The 20231-nt window shown below is 39.4% G+C and overlaps 1 protein-coding gene across 5 annotated transcripts in view; it reads left to right on the top strand.

The window, feature by feature from the left end:
- Positions 1-14246, top strand: part of LOC144592762 (protein MTSS 1-like) — a 138542-nt gene extending 124296 nt beyond the window's left edge. The window contains exons 8-15 of one of the 5 annotated variants that reach the window (XM_078397734.1): positions 905-1012; positions 1488-1585; positions 3272-3482; positions 3943-4062; positions 5473-5667; positions 6453-6635; positions 7091-7250; positions 11155-14246. In XM_078397734.1, coding sequence (XP_078253860.1) covers positions 905-1012; positions 1488-1585; positions 3272-3482; positions 3943-4062; positions 5473-5667; positions 6453-6635; positions 7091-7250; positions 11155-11849 — 1770 coding nt within the window. In that variant the 3' untranslated portion in view covers positions 11850-14246. Of the gene's footprint in view, positions 1-904; positions 1013-1487; positions 1586-3271; positions 3483-3942; positions 4063-5472; positions 5668-6452; positions 6636-7087; positions 7251-11154 lie in introns of all 5 variants that reach the window. The other 4 variants (XM_078397732.1, XM_078397735.1, XM_078397736.1 and 1 more) reach the window with 4 other exon arrangements.
- Positions 14247-20231: the final 5985 nt, after the last annotated feature.

The following is a 20231-nucleotide window of genomic DNA, read 5'->3' as shown; positions in this document are numbered from 1 at the left end:
CAACAGTCTATCGCTATGCCACCATGCTGCCCTGTCTGTTATCAGACTCTTGAACAGATCTCTCATGCATTCAGGACTTACTCACAATCTTCCAATCTACCTCTTTGTGGGCCTTGCACCTTATTTTAATCTGCACTCTTTCTGCAGCTGAAACACTATAATTCTGCACCCTTTATTTTTCTTTTTGCACTAACTGCTGCATTCATGATCTGCCTGGACAGTGTGCAAAACGATGTTTCTTACTGTATTTTAGTATATGTGACAATGATAAACCAATACCAACATTCAGAAAATAATGTTTGAGCAGAGGGAAAAAGAAACCACAGCAATTTCTTCTCTCAAAAATAGGGCAATTTCTAGGGTAAAATGCAGTGAGCAGATTAACTCCATATAATTTGCACAAATTTAATATCATTCACTTTCAGTAATGTAGTCCAATTTATTTATTAGATTAATTACCCAATCATCTCCATTCTACCTGACCATAGACTTGCAGATATGAGCTAAATTTCCACAAGAATTTAACTGTTTACCTACTTGATTATAAAATGTTTTCCAGCAACTTTTAATTTCTACTCTCTTTGGGATTGACAAGTAGCTTTACAAAGATGGATCATCCTTTAGCTTCTAATTAAATGGGAGAGTTTTAAATATTTTAAAATTTTCAGAAGGGTCCCAACCTGAAACGTCACCGATACAAGTTCTCCAGAAATGCTGCCTGACTGCTAAGGTACTCCAGCGCTTTGTCTTTTCTTGTAAACAGGCATCTGCAGTTCCTTATTTCTATAAATGGATTATATTGTGGTGAGTATTTTGGGTTATTATTAGCATATTGTCAACAGTTTTAGAAATGATGCAATAAAAATGTGGGTTTTTTTCAAATGTAATTGCAACTTACTCATAGGAAGAAGAAATGTCAATGCTGGGGGAGGTAACTCACCTGCAAACTATTGCAAATGATCTGACTAATCTGACAATGGATCCTCACAAACTACCAACAGCCAGTGAGCAGGTGAGTGAGTCAGCAACCCATGTAATTAATAGCGATTTTCTTTTCATAAATTACATTAACTTACATTTCATAGAATTTGGACCAATTTTTGGAAGCCGCCTTGGAGAATTCTGCCAAGCAATTTTGTGTTGCAAGCGTTGTATGTAAAGCATTGTTGAAATGACAGGTTAAACTTGTCAATAACCCGCAGATGTTAGAAAAATCTATAAATTCAGGCGTTTATATGTTCTCCCTGTGACCACGTGGGTTTTCTTCGGGGGCACCAGTTTCCTCCCACATCCTGAAGCTATGTGGGTTTGTAGGTTAATTGGCTTCTGTAAAAAGTGTGTAGAATAGAACTAGTGCAAAGGTGATCGCTGGTCGGTGCCGACTTCGGTGGGCCAAAGGGCCTGTTTTCAAGTTGTATCTCTAACAACTAAAACTAAATGACAATTTACAATTTTGATCAAATTTTTTTATTGTCTTTTTATTTCAGGTAATTATTGATCTAAAGGGCTCTGATTATAACTGGACATACCAAACTCCTCCATCTTCTCCAAGCACCACCATGTCTAGGAAGTCTAGTGTCTGCAGGTAAGTGAATGACCGGTCCTACTTGTGCAATTTAACTTGACAATAGCATTAAAATTGGCCAGTCCGATATTTGTATGGGATTATAGAGTTATTTAGAGCAATTTTGTATTTACCTTTGACTTTTTCAATTCTTAGATGCATGCAAAATGTTTTTACTGTGTAATTTTTGTATTTTTAAACACATTGCTTTATTGAAGATAATTACAACTACTGATTTGATTGTGTCATGACAGCTTTTATGCAAGCTATTGCTGCCAATTTCATCTCTGCCAACAAATCGAAAACTGTCCAATCAGTTCAATTTCCCTTTCTGCATTAAATATTTATTTCTCCTGTTTTTATATATATATCTTTTTTTAAATGAACTGTCATCCTCCTTTAGGATAGAAGTTATGATGCTTCATGATGAAATTCATTTGCTGTATCATTTTGTATGTTATACTAATTTATTAAGTAGAACAATCGTGTAAGAATTTAATTAAGAATGTGACAATCACCTAAAAACCCATAAGATTAAACCATTGAAGGTTATATCTTTGATACATTTCATCCATCAGTCTGAAGAAGGGTCTCGACCCGAAACGTCACCCATTCCTTCTCTTCCGAGATGCTGCCTGACCTGATGAGTTACTCCAGCATTTTGTGAATAAATCAATCCATTTGGACCTATTTACTCATTTCTGGAGTAGATTTAGATTAATGTCTAACTTCTAAAAGCGCAATTCAGTGAAGTTGCACGTGCAGTGTTTGTTATAGTACCTTTATCTAACAATGAAGCTGTGTCCTGATGACATCTTATGGCTAATATTCCAATTCCATTTCTCACTGTGTAGGCAGGACATATATATAATGCCATATTTAAAGCTTCCAATAGAAATGTTGCCTGCTGATTACCCCACTAACATGTTCTTTCAGTTTGTTGCATTGTGATATCCACAAACATGATGTCTGCCTGGGAGCCTTTCTCTTAGTAATGACCCCCTCATAGATAGTTTACAGACTTCAACTGCACAAAGCAGTAAAGATTCGAGTTTCAAAATTATGGTTATGATGGATCCTTGATTTAAGCTGCACATTATATGGTAAAGCTACTGACATTAAATTCAGTAAATGTTTTTCAGCAGTTGAATTCTGCAGTTAACTTAACAATTTAAATACTGAAGACTCTATCCTAATATTTAACGTGCGTAAATGTTAAAATTCAAAACTTGTAATAGGTATAAAAAATTGAATATTTTAATCAAAAAACTTCGAAAGGGTCAAATGTTGAAGTATCTTTTATTTTACGCTGAAGGATAAATATTTTCCAGTGTGATATTTTCCCACCTTGTTCTATCTCCAACCACTTCTGCTTGATCACTGTTCTAAAGTTTCTACTTCCCATAATAGTTGTCAGCTTGCAGTATTTACATTCTTGTCATAAATATTCATGCATCTTTGTTCACAAGCATAGTTTTTTGCGAACAGTAACATCAATGAAATAGTGCTAGAGGTTGAAGGAATCAACTGCATGCCAGTAGTCAATGATTTGCTTTTTCTTTCCACATCTGTGTACACATGTTCATTTTATGTTTTTCATATGATTTTGTGGCTTGAAGGTGAATGGCTATTGCTTCTGATTTGCAGAGCTTGACTCTAATTGCAAACGGTCTTCCCCTTCCTGTCCCTCCTTTATGTCTTTTTTAGCAGTCTGAACAGCGTTAACAGTAGTGACTCCAGATCCAGTGGATCCCACTCTCACTCTCCCACTTCATACTATCGCTACCGCAGCTCCAACCAGCCCCAACAAGTTCCAATGAGGCTGTCCAGTGTATCATCCCATGACTCTGGCTTCATGTCCCAGGATGCATTCCAATCCAAGTCCCCTTCCCCAATGCCACCAGAAGGAACCACCCAGGTACGTGAAATTATATGCAATGTCAAATCTTTAAACTCTGCAATTTTGAGTCAAGGTCTAGAGTCTCAGTCTACGCGTACAAAATATTGTAAACTCAAATTAATCTTTTGAGATCTGCAAGTACATTTCTTAGCCTGAATGAAATATGACATAATGAAATATGATTATTGCTAACTAATGTAAAACCGGTATTCCTAATAACTAATTATTAGAACTACATTTCTCATTAGTATATAAATGTTCTTTGATTCTTCCTGTGCTCTTTGAAGTGCAATGGGATGATTGAGCTTTTCTGCCTTTTCATCTTTGAAATTATTTGAGGATGGATAATTTGCAAAGTAATTTGTAATACCTTGCCCCTAATTTTATGTTTTTCTTTTTCCCCTGCTTTGTCTTTGGTACTTTTTCCTCCATTTCTGTTTCTCCCCACCTCTTCCCTGTTTATATTGGTGTGCTGCAGAATTCATCAAGCTCTGCCTCCTCTGAAGCTTCTGAAACGTGCCAATCAGTGAGTGAGTGCAGCTCACCCACTTCAGTAAGCTCGGGTTCTACAATGGGAGCCTGGGCATCAACAGAAAAGGTGACAAGTCTTTTTCCCAAGACACAGGAAAAGTCCAGATTACTGTTACTCTACCTGTTTTCATCTTGTATTCAATCTTTTTATCCCCATAAAATTTACACTTTTGGATTATTAATGCGGAGTCAATTGTAGATGAGATCTGTCTTTTGAAATTGTTTACTCCGTTCAAAAGAACCTCACACTGCCAAAGAATAAATTGAGTCATTCATTAGCTATTGCTATATTAAACCAAAAGATTGACTATCTGAGATTGTGATGAGGGTATTGCTGGTGTGCTTCATCCATGTTTATAAAAGGAAAGAGATGAAGTCCCTAGTCCTGGTTTACTGATTGATATGTGTGTGTGCTCAATGTACTGGGAAAATGGGGATCCAACAAACTGTCTGCATTTGGTGTTCGAATTCTCTATTAATGAATCAATGCCAGTTGACTATTAGGCTATTAGGTTTGACTGTTAGGTTTATTATTGTCCGGGGTATCGTGAAAAGCTTTGTTCTCCAAACAGATCAGATAACACTATACATAATAGGTGGAGCAAAGGGGAAGATACAGAGTGCAGACTATATATCTCAGTATTGTAGCGCACCAGTTCCAGAGACAAAGTCCAATGTCTGCAATGGGCTACAGGGGAATCGAACAGTATGGAAGGACCTTTCAGAAGCCTGGTAACAGAGGGGAAGAAGCTGTTCCTGAGTCTGGTTGTGCGCGCTTTCCAGCTTCCATACCTTCTGTCGGACGGAAGGAGGAATGACAGGGGTGGGACAAGCATATTTTAGACCTTATGTGTGAGTGGTGTGTTTAACCAGTTCTGTTCATCGCAAGGTGCAGTACCTCGAGTTTCATGGCATGGGTTTGTAGGTTAATTGGCCCTCAGGTCATCGCCCACATTGAAGGTGTTGGGGCTCACACTCTGCAGAAAGTCGATGTAATCCTCTGAGTGAAAGTGACACATGTCATGCTGGGACGCCTGGTACGGTTTGAAGACCATCATCTTGTAGAGTCCATAGTGAAGCAGCAAGGTGTGTGTGAGGAACAGGCAATGTGGGGTGCCCGTCACCACAGTGGAAGTTGAGGCATTTAATCCAGTAAAGGAATGTTCAGATCCAGTACCCATAAAATAACATATGTGCTTAATGTCGTTTCAGTAGAGATATGAGAATTACTCTAATCTCCAAAGCTATTTGTAGAATTATTTGAATTTCCTGCTTGTACGTTTTAGAAATATTTATCTTCCAACAAAAAATATTGGCAGTGAGGTGGTTCTGAACTGAGTATTATTTTACTTTGTGATTGCTCTCAGTTCATGTTAATTGCTTCCTCTGATTTTGCATACTGTTCTTGAAACATTCTTCATAATCATTTTTATTCCATTTGTATATGTTTTTTGTGTTGTGCTTTTTTTATTTGCAGTTGACAAATGGGTTTGATCACTTCAATTCATCTAGTGAACCATACCTTGCCTCAGTTGGTACACGCTTTCTCCCACATTTTCAGTCCTGTTCCCGACCCTGTTCCAGACCTTATTCAGCAGCTCTCCCAGTTTATCCTCATTATTATACCATTGGGCCTGGCATGTTTCCATCATCAAAAGTGCCTAGCTGGAAGGTTTGTGTTTTTTAATTTTTCTTTTGCATTGCTTTTAAAAATAGTTCTTTACTTTATAAAACTCTTTCTTTGATCAACTTCCATGTGGCTTTTAAAGGTGATGGTGCTCAGTTTTTCCAAAATATGCTTTAATTAAGTAAAGTTAATTGGCAATCTGTGCAGAAAACCTTTTACTGTTAGCACAACAGCTTGTTCAATTTGCAAAGCCACTTGATCTGATGCTGTGATTTGCATGCCACATTCACTTGCATTTTAGTGGTATCTAATCTGGTCTTCAAGATATAACAATATTACACTTTGGGTGAATTACCTTAGCCACTTTCATTCCCTTCCTTACCTACCTTTAGCTTTTTTCCTCCCCTTCATTCTATCACTATCTTTTCAGAAATAATATTGTGATGTAAAAGTTGTATTAAGATTTAAATTGTAATTTACTAAGTATCCAGAACAAATTAAAATCAATGTTTTCATACTTCTATACAATCCTTTAAAGTAGACTAGAATTAGTTATCTTAGAAGGAATATTATTTCTTGTCCATGAAATCTACTTAACTAATGTGGTTAAAGTAGTCAGAGGTGGCATCCTGGTTTTATTTATATACAAATCCCAGTGAAAAAGCATTTGCTGACTCTCTGCACTCACAACCAATGGATCCATAATTTGTGTTCCCCTCCTTAACATCCCATTTACTCCTGGATGTAATATCTTGGAGGTTTTTATACAATATACCAAAACAATAATAATTGCAGCCTACTTAATTTTCTTAAACTTGTGTTTTAATCAGGACTGGGCAAGACCAGGTCCTTATGACCAGCCAGGAGTAAACACTCTACCAAAGCGTAAAGACTCAGAGCAGCGACGCGATACTGAAACTAAAGTAACAGCATCCATTGGCCAGAGCGTACAAATGGATGAGGCTCAGAGAACTCGAAGTATGACTGTCTCTACTGCTACATACGGTCATAAGGTAAAGTCTGTGTTAGTTATTGAAGATGTTGCATTTTTCAAATAATCACATGTGGGGATGCCTATTACAAATCCTGTTTAAAGAAGAATGCATCATGTTTTTAACAATTAACTTTGATATTCCCTCAACAATGTTAATTTTGCTAATTTTATACACCAGGTACTACATGCGCCACATACATTTTTGCATTAAAAGTACAAATATATAGCTTTCTTATTGGAAAATCAACATTTTGATGGGGGGAAAAATCGCAGTTTTTACAAAGCTTGAGGAATGATTCATGAACAAGCAACTCAAAAGCTGAATATAGAACTTAGAAATACAATATTTAAAATATGTGAAACTAACCTCTTGTTTTTTTGCCTACCTTGATTTGAATGTGAAACATGATTGGATTAATCCTCACTTTAATATTGCTGCAGTAATGTAATATACATTCCTCTCTTTGGCAGCAGGGGGAGGAGGTGGAATCTCATGAAGAACTGGCTTTGGCCTTGAGCCGTGGCCTTCAGCTGGATACGCAGAGGAGCAGTAGGGATTCCTTACAATGTTCAAGTGGGTATAGCACACAGACTACCACACCATGTTGCTCAGAAGACACAATTCCTTCACAAGGTAAAGTGAGCAGGTCAATCATTTTATTTTTACATCAGGGTTATTGCAATCCTGTCTCATCGTGATCGTCAAAACAAGTTTTAATGAAAAGGAGGCCAAGTGATTTGTAGAGCTGTATCAGACCATACCTAACCAATTCCTTGTGAATTTCATTAATGTGTCCAGCAGGATAAACATCAGGTTTTGTACACATCCATTAAGTAGCACAGGATTGAATTTTGGACTATGTCCTTGTCAATTAGTGTGTACAACAGTAACAAGTTCTGGGAAACTCCAGGTTAGGCTTACAAGGAAAATTGAAAAGTTAGTTACACAAACAAAGGATTAATTTTTCTCAGTTACAAATACAATTTGAATTGATTTGGACTACTTAAAAAGGATTTGCTGCTGAAAATATTCTTGAACTTGATAGGTTCCCACTAACATTTGGGTGAAGCAGTTTATTTTTTAGTAATTCTGTTTGGATATTGGCAAAGGATGACTCTCCACTGAAAGCTAATTTTCAGTGAAGAAAGATCTAGCTTTCATCAATATTCTGGGAGCAAACCAACTTAAACTTCACTGGTACACAATAGTACGGTATCAACCTCATTTACTCATTTAACTTTCGGGTAGCCATTAAATCTTTCAAAGAACACAGGAGAATTTGTCATTTTTAAGGTTTTTTACATTGAACACAATGATAATTCGCATTGTGTCATCAAATTAAATATATTATGAAGTTGCCTCATCAATTAAGTGTTTACATTCAAAGGTTACTTTAAAGATTGACTTCACTGTGAACATAGAATTTATTCAGGTCACTCTATGCCACCCAATACTTTTCTTAAGCCATTAAATTAGGAATGTCAATTGCCCAGTTGGCTACCAATATCTAAACAATACAAATTCCTATTGCTTCCTTGCTTCCTTCCTCGATCATTGCCATGGCTCTGCCAAGTTTCAGAGTGCATTTTGTAGTCTACAACTTTCAACTATTCCAGCCGGCTGCATTCATCATTGGGGACTCCTTGCTCTGAAAATCCAAGATTCGATCAGGCGGTTGATAAATCTTGCTGCAGCATATGAACTTGATGAAATAGGAGCAGGCTGATGGCTGATATGCAACATTGCAGCTTTAACCCTAAATCCCTTCATTCCCTTCATATACATTGCCTTTCTCTATCTCACCAGGGCCCTATGGAATTGGAACATGGCATCTCTACACTTGTACTCAAATTCACAGTTTTCCTAAATGTTTGCTGTACTTGTTGACTTTGTGATTCATGTACAGGAATACTCAGGTCCCTCTGGACACCAATGCTTTTTAAACTCTTGCCTTAAAAAAAATACTCTGCCTTTCTTTCTCCTCCACCAAACTGGTGTCCTTGTATGTTTCTACTTTATATTCCGTCAGCCAGGTCCTTAGTTATTCACTTCATTTATCTATATTTCCCGTGTCTCACTGGAGTTTTTACATAGCTTGATTGCATATATTGCCCTCATTCAAATCATTGATATAGATAGTGAACAGCTATGGGACAAAGCACCCATTTCTGTGGCACCTTACTCATCACACTTTTCAACTTGAAAATGACCTCTTTATTCCGACTCTCTGGTCTCTGCTCATTAATCAATCACCACTTAACCCTCAACATCTTGCATTCTAATTTTTAATAATCTCTTGTGTAGTATCCTTATCAGAGGCCTTAAAGTTCATAAAATGACACTTCAATCAGTTCACTATTACCTGCTTTGCTAATTGCAACCTCAAGTTCCCAGTGCATGTTGATCCTGCCAACTCTCTTACTATTTTCAAAGCGCGCTGTTCCCACTCAATAAGTTTCAGGAATTTTCCTACTATTGAAACCTGTTTAATTAGTCTATAGTTTATGGTTTTAATTCTACATTGCTTCTTAAATAGAGGAGTTACATTTCTTGCCTCCCAGTCTATGGGTACATCACAACATCTATGATATTATGGAAGATAACGACCATTATATCCACCACCATCAAACCCCATTGACGCAGGCTATCAAGTCCTGGGGGAGTTATTGCCTTGAGTTATTGCCTTTTAGCTCTATTAATTTAATACTGTCTTTTGACTTTTCCTACTGTTTCTCTGTGTACATCCCTGGGGAAAGCATATAGATTTGTGCTAGCACCGTTGAATGGGATGAACCTTGACAAAAACAAATGGATCCTTTTCATGACCTGACTAATTGCATGTTCCAGAAGGAGATGGGTGATAGTCTCGAGGTGGGTGATAGTCTCAACCCTGCCGTGGCATGCAGGGCGTTGTTACTCCAGCTGCACGTGGATCTAATAAAGGGCCCGAGATCATCAATCAAGCAAGACTAAGTGTTTGTCTGACAATTGTGAAATATTCTGCTTTGTGAATTGGTCTTCTGCTCAATGAGCTAACTCACAGAACCCTCCATTTATTTTTCCCATGTGGCCTTGGAGATTTTGCATAGACAACTACCTGATTCACCTGTGTTCTTCTGCACAGATTTTTCTACAAGGGACAGATGCACTACATGATTCACCTGCATGGTGATCTGTGGTATTATTAGCAAATAGACCCTTTGAAAATGCGGGTTTAGATGGAACCCAATTAACTGCATATTATTCAGCAATGCTAATAAAACTTTGGAGCAATTCCTGTGTCCCCCCTCTTCCTCCTACCTTCCTCGTGCAATCCCATTCAAGAGAATGCAAAACAATAATCCTCACTTGTAAAATGGTTTGCTAAACTGATGTATCTGGTACCTACATTTTGCTAGTTTTGAAAAATATGAAATTGGGCAATTGCTCATTCTGATGCATTTTTTTTCAATTACTTTTGGTAGGAACAATGGTTAGATGCGCATTTATTTTAAATATTTGTTGAGATAAAAGTGTTTATCATGTGTTTATCATATGTGCTGACAACGGAACAATTAAATTATTTCTTGCTGCAGTTTACCAGGTTCAACTGATGATAATCCCTGCAGCATCAGGCATAGCCTCTGGGTCTATCGAGTCCTTGCTGGCTCTTTAAAGAACTATCCTGTCAAATTCCCCTGCAAACCTTTTACCTTGAGATATCCAACTTCTTTTTGAACTTCACATCCCAGACAATACCCCAAGTTTGAGGAGGAAGTGTCATAACTTTTCCCTCCATGATCCATTACATTTGCCAGTAATCTTAATATCATGTCCTCCGTTAATATAAATAGTTTCTATGTTTATCTTATCTAAATCTGTGCATCTCAATTAAATTTCCTTTCATCTTTCTCTGCTCCAAGGAGAACATCCATAGCTTTGGTAGTGGCGGATCACCCTCAACCAAACCTTCAGTCTAAAGAGAAACTGAAGGGGCAGATTTAATACCAATCAAGAGTCCTGTAATCCTGGTAAAGCTCCAACTGTGCCTGAAGCAGGTGGCTGTTCTGGCAAGCAGCATTGCCCTGTTTCATGCAGGCACCTGTCATCTCGCCTGCGCCATCCCAGTCCACAAACCCCACGGAAGAGGCAGTCTGTGATGAAATTCTGGGCCCATTCTAGTAAAGTGGTGGGGCTGAGTTGCCGAGCCTTCACATTCTTCCTAAAGTGCAGTGATTAGAATTGAACCCAGCACTCCAGACCTCCCCATTCAATGTAGGTGTTGCCCAATGAAACTGGGGAGTTGTTTCCTCATCGAGACCATGCCTGCAAATACATAGTCTTTGGTCATTAATTTTCAAATGAAGGTCAGAATTAGAATTTAGTCATATGTGTAGCTGGCATTAGTAGAGATAATGATTCCTTGTCCCCTCATTAGAAGTAACAGCAATAAAAAATGAAATTGAATTCAAGGCACACATTTCCCAATCTTTAGATCTACTACTGCAATGCAGGGTCAATTTTTGTTTAAAAAATAGTTTTTTAATGATTTGCTTAGTTTCAGATTATGATTACTTCTCGGTTAGTGGTGATCAAGATGTTGAACAGACCGAGTTCGACAAGTCCTCCACCATCCCACGAAATAGTGATATAAGCCAGTCCTATCGCCGAATGTTCCAGGCAAAGCGCCCTGCATCGACAGCAGGCTTGCCAACAAACTCTGCACCAGCGATGATGACTCCAGGCGTCGCTACAATTAGGCGAACGCCTTCAACCAAACCTTCAGTCCGAAGAGGAACTATAGGTGCAGGCCCAATACCAATCAAGACTCCTGTGATTCCTGTCCTAACTCCGACTGTGCCTGAAGCTGGTAGCTCTTCTGGCTTACAGCTTGGGCCAGAGGAGTGCTCGGAGCAGGGTCCCGAGACTTCTAAAAATAATTTATCTTCACCTGCATGCACACAAGCACCAGCCACCTCACCTGTGTTGTCCCAGTCCACAAACTCCACAGAAGAGGAGAGGCAGCCTGTAATGAGCCAACAGATGTCAGCAGTGCTCCCGGCCACCAACGTGGTGACTGCAGCGGTGAACCACTCTGGTGCAGCCTCAAGCTTGCAGGAGCCAGATGCAGCTGGTGAAAGTTCATCGGCCCCCTTACCCCCGCAAGGTGAAGACATGCTCAGTGCCATCCGACGGGGAGTAAAACTGAGAAAAACGACTACCAATGACCGCTCAGCCCCACGATTTTCGTAAATGTACAAATTATAGTGTGGAAATTAAGATAGGGGGTCTCTGTGATCTGGAGAAATCCATTCCAGTGTGTGTATTTGGAAAATAAATTATCTCAATAACATACCACAAGTATATTATGTGAGAAGCTCAAGAGAGAGGAGACTGGTGGAATAAAGGGGAAAAGGCAGTTGGGGAATAGGGGAAGCTTTACAAATTGCATTACCTTTTGGATTTGACAGTCTATAATTATGCAGACTGTTTCCTGTTGCAGCTGCTTTTTAGTTTGCCGATTGCTTTATTTTTTCCCTTCTGTCAGAAGGTGCCAAATCATATATAACATGCTATGAATTTCATTGTAATCTGACAGAGAGCACAACACGTTCAGATTTATTTTATTGAGGAATGGATCATTTTATTTAAGACTGTTAAGGAAGGTATTCAGTGACTGAAAGATAAAGAATAGTGCATTGAATTTGGAGCATATTGAGTAAAATGAAAGATTTAATTTATTGGATTTTATCCATGTACAAAGATTTTTCTATAGGATGGAGCGATAAGCAGCATCACTCAGTATTAGGCATATTTACTGTCCTTGCAGTAAATAGAGATGAATTATAGCAGACTATCAGCTAACATAAGCAATATAACACAAAGGCATGATGAGTCAGCTTGGATTAATGTTAGTTGTTCGAGTGCCATGACAGTAACAGACTAAAACAAATGGATGTTTTTACACAGTTAAACATACAGTAATTTTCTAGTGCTTAATGTTGATCCTATTGAAATGAGCCATTCACAGTAACAGAATTTGTAATTTCATAAAATGTGTAGACATTGCTTTCTGTTAAATTTAACTGTCCACAGAAGTTGGCTTGTTAGTATGCATGTGGCCCAATGTTATTTTGTTTACACCTGCAGCATTTCATATGCTCTCTTCACACTTCCCTTTCTCCACTAATTTTCTAATTTTAAATACAGATTTTAGGCTAAAACAGCAGAAAGTAAGCAAAGTACAGTAGTATCACATCTTTTTAAAAACTCAAAAGGTAGCAGGGAGTTCTTTAAATAACATTGCCTTTTTCTCAAATTTTTGTTTTAAACAAGAGTTTCACCCAGCAGGCTGGGGCAGGTAAAACCCACAGAATACAATATTAAGAAAACAAAACAAAATTTTCATGCTATGACAGAGCAGTAGCCATAGAATTACAGCTCAGGTCTTATCCCTAGTGCAGCAATGTGTTTATTAAAAATACTTTCAGGGGCTTGTTTGTTATGCTCTCAATTCATAAATGGAAAGCTGCAAATGGAGGAGTGTACAAACATTGTGTATAGTTGCCATCTTCTCTCTGCATGATTAATACTTTAATATATGTTTAGCATTTTTGGTAAGCAGAGTCTCTGCATTTTCAATATTGTATTTTTGCATCAGTAATAGCTGGTATCGGTCATGCAATCTTCAGTAAATTGGCATATCCCATTCATTCCCATTGTCTTCATTCAATGACCTTAAATGTCAGCACAAGATGGTAGCAGGTATGTAAATTGTTTTCAAATGCGGTTTGCTTTTTTTAAGCATTAGCCACTAAGCGCAATTATATATGGCTGTTTTTAATCTTGCAGGTGTTTTTACATAATCTTTTAACATTTCACAAAGCACAGAAAACATGATTATTTTCATCAATTATAGAATGTTCTAAACATTCTGGAGCCACAAAAATTAGAGCTGCTATTCATTTTAAATGGAGTTATGTTTGATCTTTGCAGAAAAGGTTCAGCAAACCAGCATTTGAAATTACACGATTGCAACATGTTTAATAAACAAGTCCCTGGTTAGAAAATATCTTTGTAATGCCTGTGGTGATTCTAATCCAAAAATGTGACTGAAAAGACAAGTATACAATGAGACAGGAATAGTTAATATACAATAGTAAATCCAGCTGATGCAGATTTGCAAATGATGCTCATAGTCAATGGTTACTTACTAGCTCTTAATACTAAAATAATAACCACAACAGTAATCGTTCAGTGCAAGAAAAAAAATGTAGGAAAACTTCATCAAGACACATGGTAGATTAAAATAGATTTTCAAATTCATCACACATCCTTGCATCTCTTCATGGTTAAATATTAAACAATGTTGCCAAAATTTTAATAATGTGTAAACAGAATTGTTTTTGGAATAGTAAACATTTGATGTGTTTTGCATATTGTAAAACAAAAAGGCTATCACACTGAAACTAGAATTGTTTCTAATGGTAAATTATTGTGGTTTTTGTTTCTGGTTTGTATTGAGAGTTGACCTCTCCTTGTGGAGTTTCATTTTGTTTGACAGGTGTAAATATAACAATATATAATTTTTGTGTCGGCCTCTTCTGTGTAATGATTGCTTCAGCCTATATTAAAGAAATTTAAAGAAAATCCATTTTGTTTTCATTTTGTAATGAAATGTATGTTCATAACTACTTAAAGTTGTTTATTCACTTTCTGAGATCAGACATTAGATGTGATATGTAGTGGTAATTGCAGCCATGATACATCCAGATGCATGAAAACGAATTTGATGATAAAAACAGCAGTTGCCCCAAAACTCAGTTCAGGGGTTTTCTCCAGCAGTATGTGGAGGACCCCACACATGAGAGGGCAACACTTAATCTAGTATTGGGAAATTGGGACAGGCAAGTGAATTAAATGATTGTCAACAAGCCTTTTGAGACCAGAGATCACTGTTCGATTAGGTTTAAGATAGTTATGTGTAGCGATGGAGAGGGCCCACGTGTTAACATGCTCAATTAGGGTAAGGCCAACTTTGAGGCTATGGGAGAAGGTCTCTCTCATGTTGATTGGAGCAGGTTATTTGAGGGGAAAGGAACATCAGCCAAGTGGGATGTTTTTAAAAGTGTGCTGACAAATGCTCAGGATATGTACGTCCCTGTTAGAGTGAAGGGCAAGGCAGGCAAACGTAAGAAAGCTTGGCTGACGTGGGAAATTGAGGCATTAATCAAGAATAAGAACACATGGGACAGGTATAGGCAGCTGGGATCAAGTGCATCCCTGAAGGAGTTTCGGGAACTGAGGACTAAACTAAAAAATGAAATCGGAAGGGCAAAAAGGGGTCAGGAGACAGCTCTGGCAGAGAGCATTAAGGACAACCCCAAAAGATTCTATAAATACATAAGGGGGAAAGTGGTAACTAGAGAGAGTGGGGCCCCTGAGGAATCAAAGCGGTCACCTTTGTGTGGAGCCACAGGAGATGGGCAAGATCCTCAATGAGCATTTCTCTGTATTTACCGAGGAGAAAGACAGGAGGACAGAGGAACGGGGCAGTCAATGGAAATGTCGAGAGTAGTCAGTGTTATGGTCGACGAGGTGCTAGCGTGTATGAAGGTAGACAAATCTCCAGGGCCTGATCAGATCTATCCGAGGAAATTGTGGGAAACTAGAGAGGAAATTGCAGGAGCCCTGGTTGAAATTTACGAGTTGTCTATAAATACAGAAGAGGTGCCGGAAGACTGGAGTGTGGCAAATGTTGTGCCTCTATTCAAGACGGGTTGCAGGGAAAATGCTGGGAACAATAGGCCAGAGTATAACATCTGTGGTTGGAAAATTACTAGAGAGTATTCTGAGGAATAGGTTATACAGGCATTTGGATGGATAAGGGCTGATTGGGGATAATCAGCATGGTTTTGTATGTGGGAGGTCACTTCTCACAAATCTGAGTTTTTTGAAGACGTGACCAAAAAAGGTCGATGAGGGCAGAACTGTAGATGTTGTATACATGGATTTCAGTAAGGCATTTGACAAGGTTCCGCATGGTAGGCTGCTCTGGAAGGTTAGAATGCATGGGATCCAAGAAGAGATAACTGAATGGATAGAAAATTGGCTTCATGGAAGGAAGCAGTGGGTGATTCGCAGAATGGAGGCCTGTGACTAGTGGTGTGCCTCAGGGTTCGGTGTTGGGCCTGTTACTGTTTGTCATCTACATCAATGATTTGGATGAGAACATATGTGCTGATGATACACAAGTGTGTGTTTTTGCAGATAGTGAAGATGGTTGTGAAAAATTTCAGCAAGTCTTGATCGATTGGCCAACTGGGCTGAGGAATGTTTGATGGAATTTAATACAAATAAATGTGTGGTGTTGCATTTTGGGAAGTCTAACATGGGCAGGACCTACACAGTGAATGGTAAGGCTCTGGGAAGTGTTGTAGAGCAGAGGGATCTAGGAGTGCAGGTGCATGGTTCCTTGAAGGTGTAGTTGTAGGCAGATAAGGTGGCGAAAAAGGCTTTTGGCACATTGGCCTTCATCAGTCAGAGTATTGAGTATAGAAGTTGGGAGGTCATGTTGCGGTTGTATAAGTTGTTGGTGAGACCGCATTTAGAGTGTGGTGTTCAGTTCTGGGCACCATGTTATAGGAAAGATGTTGCCAAGCTGGAAAAATGGTACAGAGAAGATTTACGAGGATGTTGCCAGGACTAGAGGTTTTGAGCTCTAGGGAGAGGTTGAGTAGACTGGGACAATATTCCTTGGAGCGGAGGACGATGAGGGGTGATATTATAGAGGTGTATAAAATCATGAGAGGAATAGATCGGGTAGATGCACAGTCTCTTGCCCAGAGTAGGTGAATCGAGGACCAGAGGACATCGGTTTTAGGTGAAGGAGAAAAGATTTCATAGGAATCTGAGGGGAATCCTTTCACACAAAGGGTGGTGGGTGTATGGAACAAGCACCCAGAGGAGATAGTTGAGGCTGGGACCTTCCCAACGTTTAAGAAACATTTAGACAGGTACTTGAATAGGACAGTTTTGGAGAGATATGGACCAAACTCTGGCAGGTGGGAAGAGTATAGCTGGGACTTACCCTGGTGTGGGCAAGTTAGGCCACACTGTATCACCCTATGACAATGACTAGTCGGACAAAAAATAATCGTTGTACATTTTATGGTAACTCCAATTGTGTACTGTAACAGGTTGAATTTCTATACATTTAAAATATATAAATACTACATTGACCAGAACTGGAAGATCCATCTGGAGAGAAGGAATGAGTGACGTTTTGGGTCGAGACCCTTCTTCAGACTGGTTAGGGATAAGGGAAACGAGCGATATAGACAATGATGTGGAGAGATAAAGAACAATGAATAAAAGATATGCAAAAAAGTAGAGTCGGAGAGCAGGAGGAATCACTGATGGGGAGCAGTGAGTGAAGATGTTGCAGAACTCTTGTCGAACAGAGGAGGAGAACTTCTTCAAAGTAAGCATACCTTGAGCAGATTTTGCAGTGGACCAGACAAAATGTTTAGGAAGGAACTGCAGATGCTGGTTTAAACCAAAGATAGACACAAAACGTTGGACATTATCTGGCTGCAAGAGCAAGTCAAAGGCGGCGTGTGTTCCTGTGAACAACCTACCATATAACTTCACGAAGCCTTTCTGTCTACAAGGCACAAGTCAGAGGTGTGGTGGGATGCTCCCCCATTGGCATCTCCTGCAGCACAGGGGATTCTAACAATGTCTATGATAAAGCAGTCCACTGTAGCACAGTGACACAGTAGAGCTGTTGTCTCATAGCACCAGAGAGCTGGGTTGAATCTTGACATGTGTGGAGTTTGTGACTGCATATGTTTCCTCTGGGTGCTTCAGTTTCCTCCCACATCCCAAAGGCGTATAGGTTAAATGGCTGCTGTGAATTGCCCCCAGTTTTTTAGGGAGTGGATGCTAAAGTGGAATAAGATAGAACTAGTGCGAAAGATTGATCAATGGTCGGAGTAGATTCTGTTTCCATGCTGTATCTTCCAATCAATCAATTGGCAGCCCAATGCATCACTTCAGTGTTCATTTGCTCCCACCACTGGCTGTGCCACAAAGGCTGCAACCTGACCTAAGCACACAAAATGCACTTCAGTTACCTACCCGGTCAACTCCAAAAGCATTCTGCAATAGTAGAATCTACCATCAGGAAAGATAAGGCAGTAGGCTCATTCGAATATAATAAACTATTTTCTCTGCTGCCCCTCCCCCAACATCAAGTGACCGACGTTTCTGACGGGGAAATACATTGCCATTCTTTCATAATTTCTTCATCTAAATCCAGGAATTCCCTTTTTCCTTCACCAAGGACTGCAGTAATTCTAGACAATGGGTCATGAGCACCCCCATTTTAAGGGGAATTAGGGATAAACAAATATTGGGCTTGTTAGTGGTGTATACCTCTTGGAAACAAATTAATCAATGCCATTGATCAAAACAATCTCCCATGATTTTCTACAGCTGTAAAGAAAACCTGTCTTTAAATATTAGTTCGAAATAAGGAACTGCTGATGCTGGTTTACACAAGGATACACAGTGCTGGAGTAACTCAGCAGGTCATAGAATCAGGTAACAGAATCAGGAGATGTAGAGTCAGTATGGATAGAACTGAGGAATTGTAAGGGTAAAAAGAACCTAATGGGAGTTATCTACAGGATCTCAAACAGTAGCCTGGATATAGGGTGCAAGTTGAATCAAGAGTTAAAATTGGCATGTCGCAAAGGTAATGCTAGGTGGTTATGGGAGATTTCAACATGCAGGTAGACTGGGAAAATCACGTTGGTACTGGATCCCAAGAAAGGGAGTTTGTGGAGTACCTCCAAGATGGATTCTTAGAGCAGCTTGTACTGGAGCCTACCAGAGAGAAGGCAATTCTGGATTAAGTATTGTGTAGTGAGCCAGATTTGATAAGGGAACTCAAGGTAAAGGAGCCATTAGGAGGTAGTGACCATAATATGACAAGTTTTAATCTACAATTTGAGAGGGAGAAGGGAAAATCGGAAGTGTCAGTATTACAGTTGTGCAAAGGGGACTCTGGAGGCATGAGGGAGTAGCTGTCCAAAGTTGACTGGAAAGAGACCCTAGCAGGGATGACAGTGGTACAACAATGGCAGGTATTTCTGGGAATAATACAGAAGGTGCGGGATCAGTTCATTCCAAAGAGGAAGAAAGATTCTAAGGGGAGTAAGAAGTGACCATGACAAGGGAAGTCAAGGAGAGTATAAAAATAAAAGAGAAGTATAACATAGCAAAGATGAGCGGGAAGGCAGAGGATTGGGAAACTTTTAGAAAGCAACAGAAGATAACTAAAAGGCAATACGGGGAGAAAAGATGAGGTACGAGGGTAAGCTAGCCAAAAATATAAAGGAGGATAGTAAAAGCTTATTTAGGTATGTGAAGAGTTAAAAAATAGTTAAGACAAATGTGGGTCCCTTGAAGACAGAAACAGGTGAATTTATTATGGGGAGCAAGGAAATGGCAGACGAGTTGAACAGGTACTTTGGATCTGTCATCACTAAGGAAGATACAAACAATCTCCCAGATGTACTAGTAGCCAGAGGACCTAGGGTGATGGAAGAACTGAAGGAAATTCACATTAGGCAGGAAATGGTGTTGGGTAGACTGACGGGACTGAAGGCTAATAAATTCCCTGGGCCTGATGGTCTGCATCCCAGGGTACTTAAGGAAGTGGCTCTAGATATCGTGGACGCATTGGTGATCACTTTCTAATATTCTATAGATTCAGGATCTGTTCCTGTGGATTGGAGGGTAGCTAATGTTATCTCACCTTTTAAGAAAGGAGGGAGGGAGAGAGAAAACAGGGAATTATAGACCAGTTAGCCTGACATCGGTGGTTGGGAAGATGCTGGAGTCAATTATAAAAGATGAAATAGCGGCACATTTGGATAGCAGTAACAGGATCGGTCTGAGTCAGCATGGATTTGCAAAGGGGAAATCATGCTTGACTAATCTTCTGGAATTTTTTGAGGATGTTACTAGGAGAATAGACAAGGGAGAGCCAGTGGATGTAGTGTACCTGGACTTTCAGAAAGCCTTTGATAAGGTCCCACATAGGAGATTAGTGGGCAAAATGAGAGCACATGGTATTGGGGGTAGGGTACTGACATGGATAGAAAATTGGTTGGCAGACAGGAAATAAAGAGTAGGGATTAACGGGTCCCTTTCAGAATGGCAGGCAGTGCCTAGTGGGGTACTGCAAGGCTCGGTGCTGGGACCGCAGCTGTTTACAATATACATTAATGACTTAGATGAAGGGATTAAAAGTAACATTAGCAAATTTGCAGATGACACAAAGCTGGGTGGCAGTGTGAACTGTGAGGAGGATGCTATGAGGATGCAGGGTGACTTGGACAGGTTGGGTGAGTGCGCAGATGCCTGGCAGATGCAGTTTAATGTAGATAAATGTGAGGTTATCCACTTTGGTGGCAAGAACAGGAAGACAGATTATTATCTGAATGGTGTCGTTAGGAAAAGGGGAAGTACAACGAGATCTGGGTGTCCTTATTCATCAGTCACTGAAAGCAAGCATGCAGGTACAGCAGGCAGTGAAGAAAGCTGATGACATGTTGGCCTTCA

The sequence above is a fragment of the Rhinoraja longicauda genome, chromosome 4 (assembly GCF_053455715.1).
Source record: "Rhinoraja longicauda isolate Sanriku21f chromosome 4, sRhiLon1.1, whole genome shotgun sequence".
In the NCBI taxonomy this organism is placed as follows: Eukaryota; Metazoa; Chordata; class Chondrichthyes; order Rajiformes; family Arhynchobatidae; genus Rhinoraja; species Rhinoraja longicauda.
This window is presented reverse-complemented; position numbering and strand designations above follow the sequence as displayed.